This window comes from Callorhinus ursinus, unplaced genomic scaffold, assembly GCF_003265705.2.
Source record: "Callorhinus ursinus isolate GAN/ISIS: 27379988/994484 unplaced genomic scaffold, GSC_fseal_2.0 scaffold15, whole genome shotgun sequence".
Lineage (NCBI taxonomy): Eukaryota > Metazoa > Chordata > Mammalia > Carnivora > Otariidae > Callorhinus > Callorhinus ursinus.
In genome coordinates this window covers 30,344,733-30,366,460 of record NW_027397077.1, presented here as the reverse complement: position 1 = coordinate 30,366,460, position 21,728 = coordinate 30,344,733, and the positions used below count along the sequence as shown (strand labels likewise).

General features: G+C 38.7%; 1 protein-coding gene across 18 annotated transcripts in view; it reads right to left on the bottom strand.

Moving 5' to 3' along the window:
- The window catches only part of CHL1 (cell adhesion molecule L1 like), a 205,805-nt gene that overhangs the window by 36,780 nt on the left and 147,297 nt on the right, over positions 1 to 21,728 (bottom strand). For all 18 annotated transcript variants that reach the window (XM_073901557.1, XM_073901545.1, XM_073901556.1 and 15 more), the window contains 6 exons: positions 20,033 to 20,153; positions 14,712 to 14,896; positions 8,922 to 9,053; positions 2,946 to 3,086; positions 2,277 to 2,388; positions 346 to 512 (listed from right to left, as the gene is read on the bottom strand). In XM_073901557.1, the coding sequence (XP_073757658.1) occupies positions 346 to 512; positions 2,277 to 2,388; positions 2,946 to 3,086; positions 8,922 to 9,053; positions 14,712 to 14,896; positions 20,033 to 20,153 (858 nt within the window). The remainder of the gene's footprint in view (positions 1 to 345; positions 513 to 2,276; positions 2,389 to 2,945; positions 3,087 to 8,921; positions 9,054 to 14,711; positions 14,897 to 20,032; positions 20,154 to 21,728) is intronic.

Below are 21,728 nucleotides of genomic sequence, written 5' to 3'. Positions count from 1 at the left end.
AAATTTTTAGCTCCAAGAGTTGATTGCTGATGACTTTATGTTGAGTTGGTTACTGAAATAAAATACAGTCACAGAAATATCCCAAAATAGAGCATTTTAAATTATTGCCAGTCACCCTCCAAATACCTAAGTCCCTCTTAAAATTGTAAAAAGCCATGAGCATATCATCAGCACATCCTATAATTTTTGTGACAGTCTTTTCGATAAAACACAATCTGGGAGCTTAGAAATACAGTCTAAGAGCTTTAACAGGCACTCAATAAATCATATTGTTTTATTTGGGAAAATGAAGACAAACTAAACCCATGTGAGAATTCATGCAAAGTAAAACCAAAATAAAAATACTTCTAATATCCAAGTTGGCTGTGACTGCGGTTTTTCCTTTAGCATTTTCTACCCAACAAGAGTATGAGCCAGCATCATCTTCTGTGGTTTTGTTGATCTGCAATGTGCCATTTTCGTGGACATGGTACCGTCTACCTTCAAGAGGTTTCGCCTCTTCCACCTTCTGCCTATGAACACAGAAAACATAAATCAATTTTAGACGTGACAGAACTGTAGATGCTTCCTGAAACTGGTTGCTGATGTCATTCAAGCTTACCCTTTCTTCAGGAGCTCTGCAGACCTTATGAAATGTTCCATTGGGGTTTATGTTTTTCCGAGAATGGGTCCTAGCCGAGGTGTATATCTGATCTGCCCAGATAGACTGTGACTAGAGGAAATCCGGGTCTGTGCTCTATGCTTCTGCTGTATTTCTCGTAGCTATAAGGACCATTTTTGCATCTGTCCTCACAGCTTAATAAATATTTTCTGGTGTATCGATGGTGAACTCTTTAGTTAATGATCGCTTCAGGGTTCTAAATGGGAAAGCTAGTAATTGAAAGAGATAATGAACCTCTGAACCTCCTGCCATCCTGGGGGAACACTGGTCATTCAGAAATATTATAGGGCCGGGAAGCAGTTCCTGTCCCGTGGACATGGATTACATTTGCCCTTATCAACCCAGAGTCATTTTCTCCTACATTCATCCATTTTCTGAGCATTTGCTGCCAAAGCTTGATTTACCCAGTACATTTCACAATAAGAGGCTCTGCTAGAATAACAACAACAACAAAAAAAAAATTCAAAGGGTAAACTCTGGCTGTCATTCACATGGGACTTTCTAGAGCTTGGGACTAGGGCAAGGCCAGTTAGGCACTTGCCTCAGAGGTAAAATGTAAGGATTGCCAAAAAATCTCAGGACTCAAGATAAATCGTATTTTAATGGAGTTATTTTTAAAAATAAAAAACACACAAAAAATCCATGATAAGCAAAATATCCAATTTTTAAATAAAGACAGGATCTGACCCTACCCTTGCCTGACCCTGCCTCCCCCTCCTCACTCTAATCTCAGCCCTGCAGAGCCATGGCAGGCTTATTTAAGAACAGTTCATCCAAGCTTTTCTGGTGAAGTAACAAATATGGCAGATCCACACGAGGCGTCTGGACTTATTACACAAATAGATACATTGAAATTAAATTCAAAATACATGTTGGAAAAGTTTTAAGCACGTGTTTGGAATCAAATGCATGCTTAGACAATTATTTAGAAAAGACCCAAAACAACAAAAAAAAGTACAGTTAAGTCTGAACAACATGGGTGTGAACTGCCGGGTCCACTTGTATATGAATTGTTTTCAGTAAATATATTGGAGAAATTTTTGGAAATATGCAACAACTTAAAAGAACTCACAAACTGTGTAGCCTAGAAATATGGAAAAACATTTAAGAAAAAGATGGCTATTATTACAAAAATAAAGCATGTGATACATATAACATCCTAAATGTGTGTTAATCAACTATTTATGTTATGGGTGAGGTTTCTGGTCAACTGTAGGCTATTAGTAGTTAAGTTTTGAGGGAGACAAAAGTTATATATAGATTTTCCATTGCATGGGGGATCAGCCCCAACCTCCACAATGTCCAAGGGTCAGCTGTAATATATGACTTTTGATATACTCATAATGAAAAACCAAATCTATCTGTAAAATTGTCTTAGTAATCACTTCAATTCTTTGCTTTCCTTTGTAAGCAGAAATGGCGCTCCCTAATCTCCCCATGAGAGAAAAATCCTGCACATCTAGTCAACAGTTCAGGAGAGGTAGGTAATTAAGTTTGCTACCTTATTTCTCAGAGGCATTGGCTACATTTAACAACGGCCTGTCAAATGATGGATGAAGACACAAGGTGAAATCTACCACTGACATTCTCTTAAGAAAATCTTGTACCAGCTTACCAGGACACCGTTGCCTCAGGTGAAGCAAAGAACTCGCAGTGTAAGAAAGCGCTGTAACCAACCACCGTAGCATAATTCTCTTCATCTTCAGTTTGTATCAGTGGACGGACATCTGTTTGAAAACGACATAAATACAGTTGTCAACGTTCATGTAAGAAATAATGTGCACACATTAGATTTTTCTACAGCCTAGTCATATTAACAGAAAGGGGAAACAGCCGAATATTGCAGTATATGTTCCTGAATTAGAAAAATATCCAAATTCAATACATTTTTGAAAGTATGTAGGGGCACCTGGGTGGCTCAGTCGGTTAAGTGACTATTGATTTCGGCTCAGGTCATGATCTCAGGGTCGTGAGATCGAACCCTGCATCAGGCTCTGTGCTGAGTGTGGAGCCTGCTTAAGATTCTCTCTCTCTCTCCCTTTGCCCCTTCACCCCCATTCCTGTGCACACACATGCTCTCTCTCTAAAAAAAAAAAAAAGAAAATAAAGAAAAAAGAAAAAAGAAAGTATAATTTTAGTATGAAGGCTAATACCCAAGTGTTAGATGAAAGGTACTTTGATGATATCCGCCCCCCCATGTTTTATGTGTCTGGAATTCAATCTACTTGTGTGCACGACCTTGAACATCTTCCCTTAGAAAACAGCAGGTAAACAGTCTGCTTACCTACAACATCGAGATTGGCATTGGCAAGGATGGTGCCATGGACATTTGAGGCTTCACACTGGTACACAGCAGTGTGATTTGGTTGCAGGTTGGTAAAACTGATTTCTCTGGGGGAGACAACATCACCAGCAAATGGATTTTCTGCAAGAGATTAAAGAATGTCAGTTTGATAAAAAATAGGACATAAAATATTTACATGCCATTTATTAAATGTGTCACACAGTATTTATATTTTAAGACCAGTTTAGGGTGAATAATAGTTCACTGAAGCCAATTTGTAGAATTTCTTTGCATCAACCATGGGCTTTTCTTTCCAGACCCTTCTCCAATTTCAATCTTCCTTCAGATTAATATTTATTGCTAAAATATTTGTTGATCTCTAGCTCATTGCCTCTCCCTATCCATACCCATAAATAAAATTTCAGATTTTCTGTTCAGCATTCAAGTCCCTATAACTAAACCTCACTTATTCTTATAAATTTAGGTCCCAATACTGCCAAAACAAATCCCATGATCAGCATGGAGTGATCCCACCAGTCCACCAACACTGGCTCCTTTGTTCGCCATTTGACACTTCTGTTCCTCTATTTGATTTTTCTTCCCTGTGCCATTTTCTGATCTATACCATTCATTTCAGTTGTCTTGCTTTCCTATTTAACCACGTTGGATACACAGCTCATACATTTTGTTTTCACAGTAAGAGTAAACACTTCTTGAGATCAGGGGCTAGAGTTTCTACTTTTTGGCAATCAATCCAACCTTACTCCTGATCCAGGTGTAATTCTGGAAATATCTTTGGGAAATGAGAAAACCTAATATTTCCGGTACATTTATTAAGGGCCAAAGAACTCTGTTGGAAATAGCACATGTGCTGTCTCATTAAAGAGGAAACATATTAGCTATGAATGTTGAATGAGGGGCAGAGATGTTAAAATTTGTAGTTTAAATGACATTACAAGGGGCGCCTGAGTGGCCCAGTCAATTGAGCAACCAACTCTTGGTTTTGGCTAGGGTCATGATCTCAGGGTTATGAGATCAAGCTCCAAGTCAGGCTCTGCGCTGAGCATGGAGCCTGCTTAAGATTCTCTCTCCTTCTCCCTCTGCCCCTCCCTGCTCGCCCTTATTGTGTCTCTTTTATACAAAATAGTGACTATACTAGGTTTTGGTTTATAGAAAACATAGAATATTGCTTATTAAAATAGAAGAGTATCCTTATACATTTGAGAGTCAAAAATGAACATAATTTGGGGCACCTGGGTGGCTCAGTCATTAAGCGTCTGCCTTCGGCTCAGGTCATGATCCCAGGGTCCTGGGATCGAGCCCCACATTGGGCTCCCTGCTCCGCGGGAAGCCTGCTTCTCCCTCTCCCACTCCCCCTGCTTGTGTTCCTTCTCTCGCTGTCTCTCTCTCTGTCAAATAATAAATAAAATCTTAAAAAAAAAAGATGAACATAATTTTACACTTGACTGTGAGCTCCACATAGGCAGGATCTTGTCTGTGTATTGTACAACAGTGTCCCCAGCGCAGAGTGGAGGCAGTCAGTAAATATTTCCTGAAATGATGGAAAACCATTTATGTTGGATGGCATTTTATTCCTACAAGGTCTCTGTGGTAGGCAGAGTAATAGCCCCCAACAGATACCCACATTCTAATCTCTACCACTAGAACATATTATACCTTCCACGGCAAAAAGGACTTTGCAGAGGTGATTAGGGTTAAGGGCCTTGAGATGGAAGGATTATCCTGGATTATCTAAGTGGGCCCAACATAATTACAAGGTTCCTTAAAATCAGAGAAGCTTCCCTGGCCGTGGCCAGCGGAAAGGGTGATGAGGCTATGAAAAAATGGTCAGATATGCAATGATGCTGACTTTGGAGATGGAGAGTATTGTGCCAAGGAATGTAGGCTCTCTCCAGGAACTGGAAAAGACAAGGAAAGGGGTTCTCTCCTAGTCTGTACAGAAGGGAACACAGTATGGCTGACACCTTCATTGCAGCCCAGAGAGGCTTATTGGTTGTAAAATACTACATGTATACTGTCTTAAGCCACTAAATTAGTGATCATTTGTATAGCAAGAGTAGAAAAGTGGTACAATCCTGCAGGGCAGTTTATCTCTTGAGAATGCTCAGGATGAGTTGCTCTTTGAAGTTCTTTAAGGCTTTAAAGGACTGGAACCTCTGATCTGATTCCGCATTCCCACACCCAACACCCAGCTCTACAACTTTCAGAGCTCACCCCATCATTATCTTTACACTCCTTGTTTCATCTGCCCATGGTAAACCCTGACTCAAACACAGCATTACAAAAAGAAAAAATGAAACTGTAGCCACAGATTTGAGATGACAAAGGGCTAAGCATGGCTCGAGGCTGCCTTTCAGGAGAGGTATGGAAACTGCAGAGTGTTGCTGCATATGGGCCACGGCTAACGGGAGCTCCCAGGATTCAAGAAAGCCAGTTCTCTATCAATATCCACCAAAACACACTAGTTCTGTCATAAGTTGTCTTTGGTCAGCTCAGTGGGTGATTATGCAATAAATAAAGTCTCAGCTCTAAGACTTCATCATTTCTGGGTTCCGTGTCTGCCTCTAAATAGACTGGGGTTGTGTCTTCACTTAAGTAACGTGACCTCCCTGAGCCTCAGTTGCCACATGTGAAACTGGAGAATAAAAAATTAAAAAAAAAAAAATTCTCTTCTGCAGGGCTTGTTAGGAAGCTCACAGATACTGGAGACAAAGCATTTGAAAAAGGTTAGGGCTGTTACCAATACTAGTAACCAGTTTCATTTAATTTTGAAATACTACATATAAAGGATATAGAATTGCTAGAACTGTAAGCTCAGAGAGATTTAGTCAGCCCACTGTGATCAAGCATCCCAACCTATAAACGGCTACAGCCCGTTTGCAGGGGAGCAAGGAGAGCTGTGGAAGGAACACCGAGCTTAGACTGCAAGGACGTGGCTTTGGCTCTACACCCACCATTATTCAACTGTGCTGTCTCGTGTAAGTTAATTTCAGCCCTGACCTCCTCATCCAGGAACAAACCTATTGGCTCTGCTTTGAGAATACATCCAGAACCTAACCATTACTACTACCAACCTAGTCCTCAGCTATAGGGTCTTTCAGGCTGCTTCTAGCTGGAGCACTCATATAGCTGCTTCTCCATTCAGAGGTCAGAACAAGCCTTTGTTAATAGATTAGAACACGTCGTTCTCCTGCTCAAGAACCTCCCAAGTCTCCAGTCGGGCTTTCACCTTTATACGCATGATGAGGCTCTTGTGCAGCTGCCTGATCTTGTGTCCCAGCCCTTCAACTCACTCAGCTTCAACCACCCCAGACTCCTTGCTTGACATCAACACTCCAAACATACCTCAGGGTCTTTGCACTCACTGACCTCTCTACCCTGAAAACTCCTCCCCACATATTTACATGGCTGCCTCCCTCACCTCCTTCAGGCTTTCTACTTAAAGGTAAAGTACCACAAGGGGCTTACTAGTATTATCTTAAAATAAAATAGCAACTGTAGGTCCTGAACTTCTCTTACACCCAGCCCTTACTCAGCTATTTTTTATTTACCACACTACAGCGCACGTTTACGTCCTTATTCGTCTATTGATTGACTCTCCCCACTAGGTTCATTTCATTCACGGCTACCTCCCAAGCAATAAGGCCAGTCGGCGCCTGGCACAAAGAACGCGTTCAATAAATATTATTGAATGAAGGAATCAATCGGTTAAATATGAATAATCGTACTTCCATTAAAAATGTTCACTTGGGGATTCAAAGCAATATGTGAATATCTATCCTTCATAAACAGTCAAGTGCCATTCAGATATAAATTTTATAATTTTGTGTTCCAGAGAATCTGCATTCCTTATTTCAGCATCCTTAACATTCTTTTTTTTTTTTTAAGATTTTATTTATTTATTTGAGACAGAGAGAATGAGAGAGAGAGAGCACATGAGAGGGGGGAGGGTCAGAAGGAGAAGCAGACTCCCCGCTGAGCAGGGAGCCCGATGCGGGACTTGATCCCGGGACTCCAGGATCATGACCTGAGCTAAAGGCAGTCGCCCAACCAACTGAGCCACCCAGGCGCCCCCTTAACATTCTTTATAAACAACAATTGTTTTCATTTCCCTTAGATCTACCTGAAGCCTCATCTTTCATTTCTTAGTCTGCTCTCTAGAGAGATGAAAAAATAATCTCAAATTTGAGGATATTAATAATGAGGGCTAAGGTTTCCTGAGTGCTTGCTATGTGACAACAATAATAGTAAACAATAGTTTAGGAGTGTCCCTGTCCCGAGCATTCTCTGCATGGTGTTTTCTTTAATCCGCACAACAACCCAAGAGTTGGTGCAATTTTCAAGCCCATTTTATTGATGAGGAAGCAGGTTTTAAGAGAGTCAGTAATAAGCCCAATTACACAACTAGTAAATGGTAGAGTCTAGATGCAAACAGAGGCATTCTGGCCCCAGAATTTATAAACTACCAAAATGTTCTACAGAAAAGCCACTATCCTAGGTGGTTGGCCACATTTACCTCATTCAATCACAACCAACTACCATTAGCTATGTTGTGCTGTTAAAATACTAAAGCTTTGGGGCACCTGGGTGGCTCAGTCATTAAACATCTGCCTTCAGCTCAGGTCACGATCCCAGGGTCCTGGGATCAAGCCCCACATCAGCCTCCCTGCTCAGCCAGGAGCCTGCTTCTCCCTCTCCCACTCCCCCTGCTTGTGATCCCTCTCTTGCTGTGTCTTTCTGTCAAATAAATACATAAAATCTTAAAAAAATAAAAAACCAAAAACTAAAACTAAAGCTTTAGGGGATTCAGTAAACAGCTCAAGATCATACACTTGGGAAGGTGCACAGCCTAGATGGGACTTCAGGTCTGTGGACCACCAGGATGTCTACCCTTGACATGAGTGGGTCCAGGACAAAAGGGACTTATGAAAGCAACAGATAATAATGTAAACACTCGAAATTAAGCTAATTAATTGACAAAATTTGTTCTATCCTACTTTCACAAAGACACTCAAACTGACAGACCTCTAGGTTCAAACTGAAGATTTTTGGAGTTCTCAGAGTTCTATGCTGGAAATGGTAGAGTAGGGAGAATCAGCCTTCAGCCTTTGGGCATCCCCATCCTTCCCTGTCCAGGCCTTGTTGAAGGGCTCAGAGTTGACTGGACAGGGATTTTTCTGGTCTTGGGTACTACTGGAGCTCCATCGAGAACATGTAGGGAGCCATGGGTAGGGTGCCTGTGTCTCAGTGGCCCTGTGAATTTCTCAAATAATAGAGGAGGCAGGCATGACCAAAGGATGGCCAGAGCAGGTGCTTGTAAAGAGCAGAACCCAGGGCAGGGTCGCTGTTGCCTGGGTCTATGGTAAGTCCTGACTTCCAACCCATGCTCTCAACCACTAGGTTGCTGCACCTATTTCTTCTCAGGGAGGAGAGCGATGGGCTTTCTTCCTTGGATTCCTTCTCATTCACTAGTTTTAATTTTTTTTTAATTTTTTTTAAAGATTTTACTTATTTATTTGCCAGAGTGAGAAAGAGAGAGAGCGAGCACAAGCAGGGGGGAGGGGCAGGCAGAGGGAGAGGGAGAAGCAGGCTCCCCTGCTGAGCAAGAAGCCGATGTGGGGCTCCATCCCAGGACCCTGGGATCATGACCTGAGCAGAAGGCAGATGCTTAACCAACTGAGCCACCCAGGCGCCCTTTATTTTTGTAACCATATTTTTATATACAATTAATGTAACGACCCAACAAATACAAATATTATTTATGGCTTTTCCATAAATCTAAGCATAAATCAAACTACTTAGAAAGATGCAATTTTTGGATTTCCTGGCTGAATCTGTCTTGATGGTCCAGCCACTTCCCAGGTGCATTTTACACATAAGCAGGGTGTCGGATGGTCAACCTTCCCAGCACACCATTGCCTTCGGCACTGCATCACAAGTGGTGTTTTCACTCACTGTCAATTGGGGATCCATTCACTCTCCACTTGATTGTGGGTTCAGGTTCTCCTTCTGCCTCACATAACAAGATACCACTGCTCCCAGTGCTGTACACACCACTCTGAGGTTTCTTTGCCCAGCGAGGAGGCTCTGGAAGTAAAGTGAAGAGATCATGAGTGAGTTTATCCATGTCAGAAGGTCCAAAAATGTTAAGGCCTGCACTTCTCTAATACACCAGCAGATGGCAGCCACAATAAAGTGTTTCACACTAGCTCTATCTGGTCCTTGCTCTGGAAGGCAAGATGGGCACTGTTTTTGTTACAGGGTGTGTGTATGTGTGCGCGTGTGATCTAATTCGGACTCTTAGCATGTATAATAAAATCAACATATAGACAGTCACTTTATTCAGCAACACAAGTATCTATCTCATTAACAGAAAATGAAGGAGGGATAAGCAGATGGTTAAGTTTATTTAGTGCTGGCTACAGCCTATTTTCAAGCTGCAGCAAGGCATCTAAAAAGGCTGATACTCGAAAAATGTATTTTGAGAATTTTTTAATGAAATTAAAATGTCCAGCATTTATTTGAAATATTTCTTAACGACTTTGTAGCATCTATATACCATATCTATATCAACGTATCTATCTTAAAAATTGGGGAAACATTTTTTTTCTAGAGATTATTTTTTGTAAGGCAGGGAGAAGGAAGCCTAAAACCAACATTTAGCTTACTGTCCTCAAAACAATGGAGGAAAAGATGTATTTAAATTACTTGCATCTTCTCATGCCCTAATGCTCCAATAGTGTAATTCTAAGTGGTGTTTCAGGACAGAATGAGACATTTGTCTTTAGTGCAAATATTACTGCCATACCTTGTCACCTTAAGTATATTACTATGTCAGGAGTGAATAAAAGATTTAGATTAAAGTGTGGATGGTTTGGATAATTTGATTCCAGAGAAAATTGCACAATACCTGCAGGGAGTAATTCCCATCAAGCGTAGCTTGGTTATTTCCCCCAAGACATTTTTGGATTTCCATTTTTGTCAAAAAGAAACTCTTTTAAAGGTACAGATATGTGTAAAATGAAAAAAATGCTTAAATGCTTTTTTTTAAGTAAAGGGGAAACAAAGGGATTATGTGAAAAGAAAATGCCTATAAATTCACCAAGAAAAACAAAAATATACAAATAACCCTGGCAAATTCAAGTCCGAGCACGAGACATGCCTTAGTAATTATTCCATAGGGTGTAGGCTTAGTTACTAAATCTTTAATTCAAAATGTGTATTCATAATCTGTAAATATTCAGTCATTTAGGTTAAAATGCAATCGTCCAAATTATAAACTGCTTATGACCCTCTGAGATGGGTGTGTATGTGCATGTCTATGCACATTTTTGATGTTGTTACTTCTGTCTTTTCACACAACCACAATAAAATAAAACATTCGAGTTAGAGAAGAAAGTTCCATGAACATGAAAATTTCCATGTTTACAACAGCAAACGAAGACTATTGCTTTCAGAGCAAAAATTAAATGTAGAAACATAAATCATAGGGATGTAATGTACAGCATGTTGACTGTAGTCAATCACACTGTATTGCATATTTGAAAGTTGCTAAGAGAGTAGATCTTAAAAGTTCTCATCACAAGAAAAAACAAAATTGTCATTATGTAGCCATGAATGTTAACTAGACTTAATCTGGTGATCATTTTATAATATATACAAATATCAAACCATTGTGCTGTACACCTGAAATTAATGTTATCTGGCAAAGATAAAATAATAATAATAATCTGCCAAATAATAAAATAAAGGAGATCATGTAATGATATTTCTTTAAATATACATGAATAATAAAATCAGGATTTTATTTCTATTCTCATCCTACAAATTTCATTAACCTCTAGGTGTCTGCATTAAGCTTAAGTTATCACCCTGTCCAGCTCTCCTTGCAGACCAAGGACTGAGCCTTGGAGATGCTGTCTAACTTGCTCAGTGTCACCGAGAAAAGAAGCCCTTTTCTGTGTTCTTGCCACTCCATGGATTTGCAGACCTATAAATTGAGCAGCATTGAGACTCCAATGTAAATGTGATGTTATTCCTAGTTAATTACTATTTTATTAATTTGGACCCCTGATAGAAACCAAGACCATATGGCTTTACCAACTTTCCCCTGTGCTTCCAAATCCAAGCTCCTCCAACATCTATCCACTGGAGGTTGATAGCAAGATTTCGTATATTCACTAGGAATCATCACCCTTTTGGATGAGTTTTGTTTTTTGTTTTTGTTTTTGTTTTTTTTATAAATGCTTGGACATTTGTTTTTATGCTTCTCAGATAAATAAAGAGCCAGGGTGGAATCTTAGTCTTTTCTTGTGTCTCCTTTGCTTGGCACAATGAGAACAGACACATGTAGAGTAATTATGAGTTAAACTGAAATGATTGATCCCTAAAGACCCCAGTGAGAAAGGCATTGGGAGGAAAGAAGGAGCCTTAGATAGGAGGGAATCACTGACTTCTCAATCTCATAATTTCATGTCTTGGTTGAACACATTTAGCTAGTTGCTACTTTGTTCACAAAAGAACACATAGTGAGCCTGAGGACAATGGCCATGGGTCAGGTTATTTTTGGTGAGTGAAGTTAGGCTAGGGACACGCTGGAACAGAGAACAAACAGATGTTTTCCAAAGCTTAGAACATGTAACTCTATTCCTGAAGGGTAAGATCTAGTGGAAAGGATGAAAAAAAGCTCAAGAAAAAGGGGGAGGGGAAAAAAAAGCCTAAAATGGAAAATTCTGAGAGACAACATCATCACTGAATCTCATGCTTTTACCTATTATCCTAAGATACATGGTAACTGATGAAAACTACTTAGGTTGAAACTTTCCTCATTTTGTCAAATTATAAATAAAAAAGATGATAATTTCTGTATGCTGTTAAAAACTGAGATGCAAATGACTGAACATTTAGAATATAATAAGCAAGTTAATTAGAGACATTTATCACTGGAAGGAAAATGAAATGAAATACAATAGGAAATTTGGTACCTAAAAATCAACACGGAAGCTTTTTTCTTAGTAACAGATTTTTTACTAAATATCTATATTCTATTAAATCAAACTTGTTAGGTTCATCAAACTTGGATTTAATTGTAACTCTTTAGAAATAACAGATTATTTGAAAATGAGGCTTTCTTAAGTATATCAATGAATTGCATTTGAGTTCATGATATCTTTTTAAGACAATTATGAGCATACAATTACATATAAATATTTTCCTTTTACACTAAAATTCAAAAGTCTTAAATGATTCCAAAGTTGACTACATGAATGCTGTTGGTGGGAGTTTATTTTTAAATAATTAGTTAAAATGTGATTGTGGTCATATTCTGATTCCTGGATTTAGAGTATTTTAGATGCCATTTTAACATCTCTCCTTACTGAATGTAAAATATTTATATCATAGATACCTAGAAAGGATAGCTGTCCCTCGTCAAGACAAGGATGTTTTTGCTTACACGTATTACAGAATTTGAAAATGCATACGGTTTTCATATTTAGGATGTTGTAACTTCAATTACAGAATTTGATTGTGTTTAGTAATAAAGAAGAAACATCACATAGACAGAGAATACAATATAATACATGCTTTTATTTAAGCACAAATGGGTGTTTTCAGAATGGACTCGATTTTCAAAGTTCACAGTAGCATTGTTCTGTGATCCTATGGTAATCCTTGCTATTTCATTTGAGTTTCTAAACAAGAGACAAAAAAGGGAAAGAAAGTGCAGGAAAGCAGAAGACAATTGAATAGAATAAGCTCATCCGTGCTTATGATTAATGAGGCTTATATTTACTGCTTTCACATTTAAAAAAAAGAAAAACTGACTTCTTGAGCCCAGTTTGCTTTTCACTTGCATGTGTGAAGAGAAACTACTAAAACATACAACTGAGGGCACATTTAGTAGCTTCTCATTAAGGAGAAAAGATTAAATGTTCCTAATAAAAACATAATTTACATCTCAATAGTGCTAATAGCTGTTTTATGAATAGTGAGGACAATTTGTTCAGGAAACCTAGATTCCTTTGGAGTACTATAGTCAACATTTTAAATTGCGTAATTAAGTTTACATCCTTTTTTTTTTTTTTTTGCAACCCTTGCAATTCTTTTGAAAGCTTCAGTCTTACAGTCAAGAAAACCGTGGCCAGATTGTTAAAATATTCAGCTACCGTAGCAATGTTCCAGCCATCTGGAAGGATTTCTAATAGTCAGCAACTTGGAGTAGGAGCAGTTAACAATTAGACATGTCTGGTTTGTGGGTATGTGTTTGCGCTGGGCAGGGGTAAAGGGTTACAGGAAAATATCCCTGTTGCATGGTATAGCTTAATTATATGGGAGCATCAAATGATGACTAAAAATATATATACAAACCTCTCAAACTCTTCCTCTCTGAATTTCTTTGTGAATAATTTAAAATCAGAGGAATATATCACTGTTGGCAGCTATTGATATTTATGTGTAATATTGGTAATATGAGTAATATTTCTCCTATATAGGTTTTGCTTTTTTTGAATCAAGGAAAATGATATTCTCATCTTTGGCTTTCCGCTCTTCCTAACTTAATCATATACACTGTGGGCTAGGTCTTGGAAACGCAGTGTCATTCCAAACAGCAGATGACTAAAACAATTATCCTAACATTTACTTGCAAGTGGAATGTGTGACTGAGTCTTCATTTTTTTTCCCCATTAATTAAAACAGTCAGCCTTTTACTTAGGTGTTCCCTGCACAAACTGAAGGCTTAAGAGGTAAACTTTATTGGAATACAAATGGAAACCCCAGAGCATCAGTTCACTAAATAGGATCCTGAAAGAGACAGTTCCTTTCAGTAGTTAAGCCTACACAGCACTAAATAAGTACAAATGCAGTAATCAATCCATTAATTTGATCAATACAGTCAACCAAACTATAGATAGGAGACCTCAATGTAATCAGACCCACAGAAAACAGTCTGCATCAGTCAGATTCCCAAGATGCCTAGATAACCTTTACTTGCAGGGCAGATACAGCTCCAATATCTACATGGTGTGATATATAGATTTTTTTTAAAAATGATGACATCATGGCCCACTTATTTCTGTGAATATAAGAAACAACAGCTAAGCTTCTATTGATTAAAAGGCTTGGGTTTACAGAGATGACTTGAATATAATGTGTATTTTGCATCATTTGATAGAAAATAAATATTTCTAGCACCGAGTCTACCCTTTCCTCATAAGTAACATATTGAATGTCATGTGAACCCAAGGTATGGACAAAAAAATAATGTATCTAGGAAAGAACTAAGATAATTTGTCTGACACCCTCATTTCTTTGAGGAAGAAACTGATGTACAGAAAGGTGAAGCAAATTGATCAAGGACATAGTAAGTTAACCATAGGCCTGGGAAACAAGCTCATCATGATACTCATCATAATAATTCCTTCCTTTGTAATGCTTACTTCTTCTACGATTTAATATTATGCAGCATCATATGTTCATTATAATAAAAATTATGTGGAAGTCATCTGTGTTTAATCCCTAATGTGAGATCTTTTCTTGCCATTTGTCCCTTTTATGAGCTATCGTGGGCTATATGACAAATCTGGTTAATTGGAATATAATAGAATCCAGTACCCACTCTCAAATTAAAAGTTTAAACGGTTTACCTGTTTTAACATATATGCTTTAGAAGGGTAGGTCCACTACATATAGCAATTCACCTTTTTTTTTTAATAGAAGAAAAATAAATCAACATGGGGAATGTACCTTCTACTATAACATGAAAATCATGAGTGGTTGATCCTAAGAAATTGTTGGCTGTGCAACGATAATTCCCTCTGTCCTGGTAGGAGACATTCTCTATCTTCAAAGTCTTGCCATAATTTTCTTTTGTTTCTCTTCCTTTTGGTAAGTCGCCACCTATTTTGTTCCAATCAACCTGTGGAGTTGGTCTGCAACACAAACGAGTGGTAAACATTTTTTAAAGTGCAAAATTAAATTCAAAGAGCCTCCCAGGTCACATCCCTTAACATGATGCTTTTACGTATGCACTTGGAGCTCCAGTAAATAAAAATTAGCCTTCCCAGTGCACAGACCTGCACACCACCTTTGATGGTGAACGTCAGATTGGATCAGGTCTCCTTTACTGAAAGCTCCTTGAATAGTCTGCTTCTACAGAAATCAGGTTTCTTCTATTAAGAGGGTTGACTACTTATAATAGCTGAATAGGTGTGGCTAGATAAAAGGGTGGGTAATTTGGACCCACAGAAATACCATACGATATTTTTCAAACTTTCAATATTTATAAGATATATTTCAAGTGTGAAATCTCCTTGCAAGTGATTGGAAGTGGCTAATAATAACTGCCCCTTTCCCTGTAGGAGTTTGAAAAACAAGATAAAGTAGGACCCAAGAGTAAGCAGAGGGAAGCCATGATACCCTCTTAATCCTAATGAAGCTGACAGTGGAGAACACAGCTCAGATGTGACAGCTAAATGTGTTGGCTGGACCTCAGAACAGCCTGCTTTAGGGCAAGGTGGGCTCTCCACAGACATGGCTACGCAGGTGGCTTTCTCTATTAGGGAACAGAGGGAAGGGGGAATGAACCACATCTCCCTTCCTTGGAAAGATGAGATCACCCAATCAAAACAAACAAAAAAAAGTAAAAACAAAACAAAACTAAAACCAAACTGATAACTTGTCACACATCAAGAGGATAACTTCCTCCACCTTAGGGAGGGGAACAGGAGTGGAGAATCAAGCCAGCTGGGTTCAAGAAAAATCCCAGCTCACAAAAACTAGATGAGTGGAGGATGGGTACCATCTATGACTCTTGTGATTTAAAAACTATGTGGAGGGGTGTCTGGGTGGCTGAGTCGGTTAAGCGGCTGACTCTTGCTTTCAGCTCAGGTCATGATCTCAGGGTCGTGGGATGGAGCCCCCTGTCCGCAGGGAGTCTGCTTGAGATTCTCTCTCTCCCTCTACCCCTCCTGCCACTTGCACTGTCGCTCTTTCTCTCTCTCTAAAATAAATAAAATCTTTTTTAAAAATTATGTGGAAAAAATATATAAATAAATAAAAATAAAAGAATTATGTGGAAAGCATTGATGGCTGATTTTAACTGATAATATTTTATTTTTCCTCTCCATTTGGGCTACATGAATGGAATAAACTTTATTTTGCTATTTTTTTAAAAAGATTTTATTTATTTATTTGACAGAGAGAGAGAGAGAGAGAGCACAGGGGGTGGGGGGGAATGGCAGGCTGAGGGAGGGGCAGAAGCAGGCTCCCCACTGAGCAAGGAGCCAGATGCTGGACTCGATCCCAGGACCATGGGATCATGACCTGAGCCAAAGGCAGATGTTTAACTGACTGAGCACCCAGGCGCCCCTATTTTGCTATTTTTAATGATGCTGCTTTTCCTTCCTCGCTCTATTTTTATTATTAATAGCTACAAGATAGTGATATGTTCTAAAGATGGGCATTATTATCATCACTTTACCAGTGAGGATTCTGAAGCTCCAAGAAGTTAATTAATTTGCTTAAAGTTACTGGGGTAATAAATGACATGTTAGAACTTAAGTCTGTCCAACACTAAACTTGTCCTTTCTACCACTGTGTTCTATTATATTTGTGCTTTTTCCATCCCTTTTCCTTCCTAACTGTATATTCTTGGAATGTGTGCTTGTAGCCAAATTAATTAGCTACTAGTTGATAACTGAACAATTATCTCATATAGTCTCTGTCAATTATCTAAGATTGTATTGATCAGTTAAAATAATTCCATTATTATGCAAAAATATATATTGGAGGTAAAGATGTAGGTCCTTTAACTTATGCACATTTACTCTCTTCCCCTCATCCATTCAAGGCTCAAGTGCTTACAAACCATACAGAGCTGGAACCACTACTTTATATCTGCCCAGGCTGAGAGCACAGGGCATACTTCTCTGGGGAACAGCAATGATGCTCAGACAGGCAGCTGTGAGAAGATATTAGCTGCTGGCTTCCTGAGCACACCACCTAACAGGATGCCGAACTCAAGTCTCTTAACTGCTTGCTTTCCAAGCCATCTGTCAAAATGGCAGTTTGCCAAATTATAGGCTGCTCTGGACCTCGGTTCCTCCAAACCCGTTTTTCCATGAGTCCAGGTTTTAATAGTGCAAGCATCTCACTTTCTGCAGGATTTTTTTTTTTTTTTTTTTTGCTAGTCCTCAAAAACTAGTCTAATCCTCTATACCTATCCCTTAAAAGAACAGAATAAAAAGATTACCTGTAAGTATCAGGTGAACATGAGACCTCATTTATCTAGGGACATATCTATTCCATTCCAAGGATGTCCAGTTATATTCTTGTCAATTTTTTTCTTCTCTCTTTTTTAAAAATTTAAGGTACTGTTAGTAAATACTAACAGTATTTGAGCAATGAAATTTTGAATGAAAATACACTGCTTAATCCTTAATCCCTTTTACTATACAAACATGCACTATCTCATAATCATATTTTTGTTCAGGTCCTTGTCCAGCCAATTTTTGTTTGTATACTTCCCTATAGTTCCTACATTTTTACAATGTAGCATCTTGCCATACAATCACACCTAGCTTATGAATTTACAAAACAGAGAGGCGAGAGAGAAGAAACAGTGTGAGCCCAATGATCAACAGAGGGAAGCAACAATATCCCCCTCTAATCCTAAAGCAGCTTTTCCAGGGTGGGGGTGAGTGTAAACTGGCACATGAATGTGTACTTTCCACTCACTGCCTCTTCTTCCGAAGGAGATTTACAGTGTTATTTCAACTATTCAAAATTTCTGCCTTCTTCACAGAATCTGTAAACTTGAAACCCTGTTTAGTTTTTCCTGTTTTAATTAATGGTATCAGCATTTTCATTATGACTAACCATTTACAGAAATATCTATTACAGGCCACTTCTTCTGATTCAGAAACAATGCCATGCTTGGTTTCCCCACCCCACCCCGTCCCCTTAGCTGAAGAGAACAGTTCATTTGGTTTAAATATACGGAAATACGTTAAATTTAGAGGTAGTTCAGGGTCTGGAGGCAGAAAGGATGGAGTTCCAGCTCCACTTTTCACTGAGCTTGAAGAAGTGAATTCCAGCCTCTGGGCTTCATTTACCTAACCTGCAAATGGGAAGAGTGATAGCCCTGAAATGTGGCAAGGATAAAATGAGCTAAGGCATGTAAAGTGTAAAATAAGAGTGCCTGACACATAATAAAGGGTACAACGTCCAAGTTATAATGATTTGTTTCTACAGAACATTCATGGTTTAAAAACTTCTCAGAAAATGATTTTTAAAGGACTCTAAAAATTTTACAATACAAAATCTGAACAAGGACCAGGCAAGATTATCCAACACAAACCCAAAATGAGTAAGAGGAGGCCAGTTTAGGTGAAAACTCTTTGACAATCCATCAGGAATCATCCCATCCCAAGGACACAGATATTTGTGTCCATTTTCTTTCTATATATTGCTCCATGACATTGCATTTTCCAGAAAGCACATGAGAGCATTTGTGTTATTTTGAAAATCCGTGCAGTTCCCAGCCAACTCAAGAGGTAAATTATGGCGTTTGTGGGAAATAAGAAAAAAGAATTCCTGAAATGTTCACCCTGCCCAAAGAGGCAACCAAGAATAGTGATGAATCCTGAAAGAACTGAGTTGCTACCACTGTAAACATCTATGAACAAGAACAAAAGAGCAGGTAGTTACCATCAGGATTCAAACTGAACCTGAGGCTTTCACCGTCTCACATAATACAGAGACCAAACTTTTGGAACAGAGGTCATGTCACAAGGCACATCTAACTAGTTACATCAAATACACTTTGGCAATCTCAAACATATAAGCTGTAGACCTCTCTTTTTTTAAAAGATTTATTTATTTATTATTTGAGAGAGAGAGAGAGTGCACATGTGGGGGGGAGGGGCAGAGGGAGAGGGAGAGAGAGAGAATCCCAAGCCAACTCCCCGCTGAGCATGGAGCCCCACTGGGGGCTCAATCTCATGACCCTGAGATCACGACCCGAGCCGAAACCTTGAGTCAGACACTTAACCGACTGAACTACCCAGGTGCCCTGCAACCTGCATGTCTTTGCTGGATGGAAGAGACATTTGCAAAACTTAGGGGTTGCAAAACCTTTAAAATTGACTCTTTTTCTTCAAAAACCAATTTAAAATCACCCATTCAGAATATATACGGAATTATGAATGACTACAATTTTTAAAATTTCAAATTCTACTTCACTAACCAGGTGCCCAGCCAAAAGAAGGCCTGAGCTTACAAACTAATTATGTAAACTCAGGGTATTGGGATGGTGGGATGTATTTTCCCAGGGTATTCCCAAAGGTAGCAATGGACGTGTGGTGGCAAGCATAGAGGGATGGTGGCAGGAAAAAGGCAAACTTTCATGACTCAGAATTAAATAAGATGGTCCCTATTTGCATAGACTCAGGATACTCACTCAACAAATGTAACGATTTTAAGAGATGACCAAGTGACCTTTCCTTAAGGCATTTTTTGGAGGATTTGGAAATGTGCACTGATTTTTCAGATATGAAAATTTGAGTTAATTATATTATTAGGTGAAGCTCTCTAAAATTACGTGGTCTGGACCTCCTTGTACGCAAAAGTCAACAGGGTGAAATAATAGATACATAAGGCTCCTTGGAGCCTGCAAAGGACTCAGAGCTCATTGCATAACGAGAAGGAGTGGGACAACATGGAATGGCCGAGACAAAAACCCAGCAGCAACAGTAAGAGGCTGACAACGAAGAACCTCGAGCTCTAAGGATGGCATCTCCCGCTGCCTTAGGTAAGGAGAATGTTGTCATTGTCACCTCCATTCACACCATCACAAACTGACAGAACAATCCAATTATAAGTCAATCTCAGTCACAGCCTGAAATCTGTAGAGTGAAGTGCAAATTACTTCCTCCAGAAATGTAGTAAAAGAATTTTTTTTAAAGAAATAATTTAAAAATGTGTGTCTAGGATTAACTGCTTAACTGAGGCATTATTCTTTACAGAACTGGATGGACAAAGTGATGAACAGAGGTCAAGTTACTCACAGGCCTTCCGCAAAACACTCCAGGAGCAGGGTGTCCCCTTTGAGGATAGTAACTGAAGACTCACTGCCACGTTCAGTAGGAGGCAACAGCAGTCTAGGTTTCCTCTGCTTGATCGAATTTGCTATAATACAAAAACGTCACACATTTTTTCCAGACTAAGAGTGTTAAAATCCCATGGCACTAAATCTTTCTTAAAACATACTTAAACATATATACCTATATGTACCTATGTATATATATACATAGACTATATTTAATATAGCACCATTTAAATAGACTCCATTCTTACCATAAAGCATGGATTGTCCTTCAGATGCATTAACTTAGCGGAGTACCAGGTTTTAAGAAGGTTGTGATTGAAACCACATCTTCAAATTCCAGAAGTTCAAGATAATTAGTTTCTTAATGAAAGCCTTTAAAAGTTAACTGATAGTCTATGATTTTATATTCTACACTTTAATCATACCTGGCCATGTTTGATGGCTGTGTAAAAATAAAACTATTTTTATTTAATTTAATGTACCTAAGTATTTGATAAGATTCCTGTTATAATACAGCTCCCTAGGCCTTGTTCCCAGAAATTCTGATTCAGGAAGTCTGTGGTGGACCCCATGCATCTATGAAGTTATCAAGCTCTTTAAGATGACTCTGTTTACAGTCTCAGCCCCTCAAAGAGAAACACGGTTGTAGGGAAGGATTAGCAAGCACTCTCACTAAATACATACAGAACCGTTCCATTCGTTACTTCTCAAGAGTACTTTTCAAATACAATGGCAAAGGAGGACTTCCATTTTCAATGTAAATTTTAACAGCATTTCCAAATGTTTACAGAATTTTTTTTTTCCCATCCAATGTTAATGTGATTTGACATGACGTGGGAAGTATAAACAGCTGACATTCAGAGTAGAGATATGAAGGGCACTGGTACCAGTGTTTACGTGCGACACTTCCTTGTAAGTATTTATGGAAAAACAATTGTTGAACACACATTATATGCAATTGTTTTTCACTGAGTGCTGTAAAGACACAATATACATGACTGGATTATTGACCCCAATGATCATGAAGGTGGGGATGTATGCTAATCAGTCCACCGTCAAACTGAGGGTGCACCAAAAAGAGCCCTCATCCAGCCCTTGTGATGTTGCCAGTGTATCAGATATCTAGATTAAGACACTGGTTCCAATGGTATAAAGAACCTGTGTTGCATTCAAGTAAAGGATTCTTCTTGTTGTGGAGAACTAGCTTCCTACAGAATTCAGATTTACTCAGGCATCTTCCAAAAAACACTAGCTCTATTAGATGTTCTGTGGGGGGGTAAAAATGAAATATTTCACAGACAAATGAGTTTGGAAAATGTTACAGACTGTATTCTTTCTCACAGTTACAATGGACAGTCCCATGTTAAGTATTCTGAGAAGTCTTACTAGAAAAATAACCATTTAACTTTCTTAAATCTAGTGTTTCTCTACTTCTGTTGATATTCAACCATTTCTTTTTCCTTTCTGCATGTAACAGCTATCAACCAAAATGTCATTCAACCATGGCAGACATTTTAGGAGATGCAAAATAATTGCTCTGTTAAAAATATGCATATATATATGTGTGTGAGTGTATGTGTATTTGTCTATGTGAATTATATTACATATATACATTCACAAAGTGATGAATTTATAAATATCACTCCTTCACACAT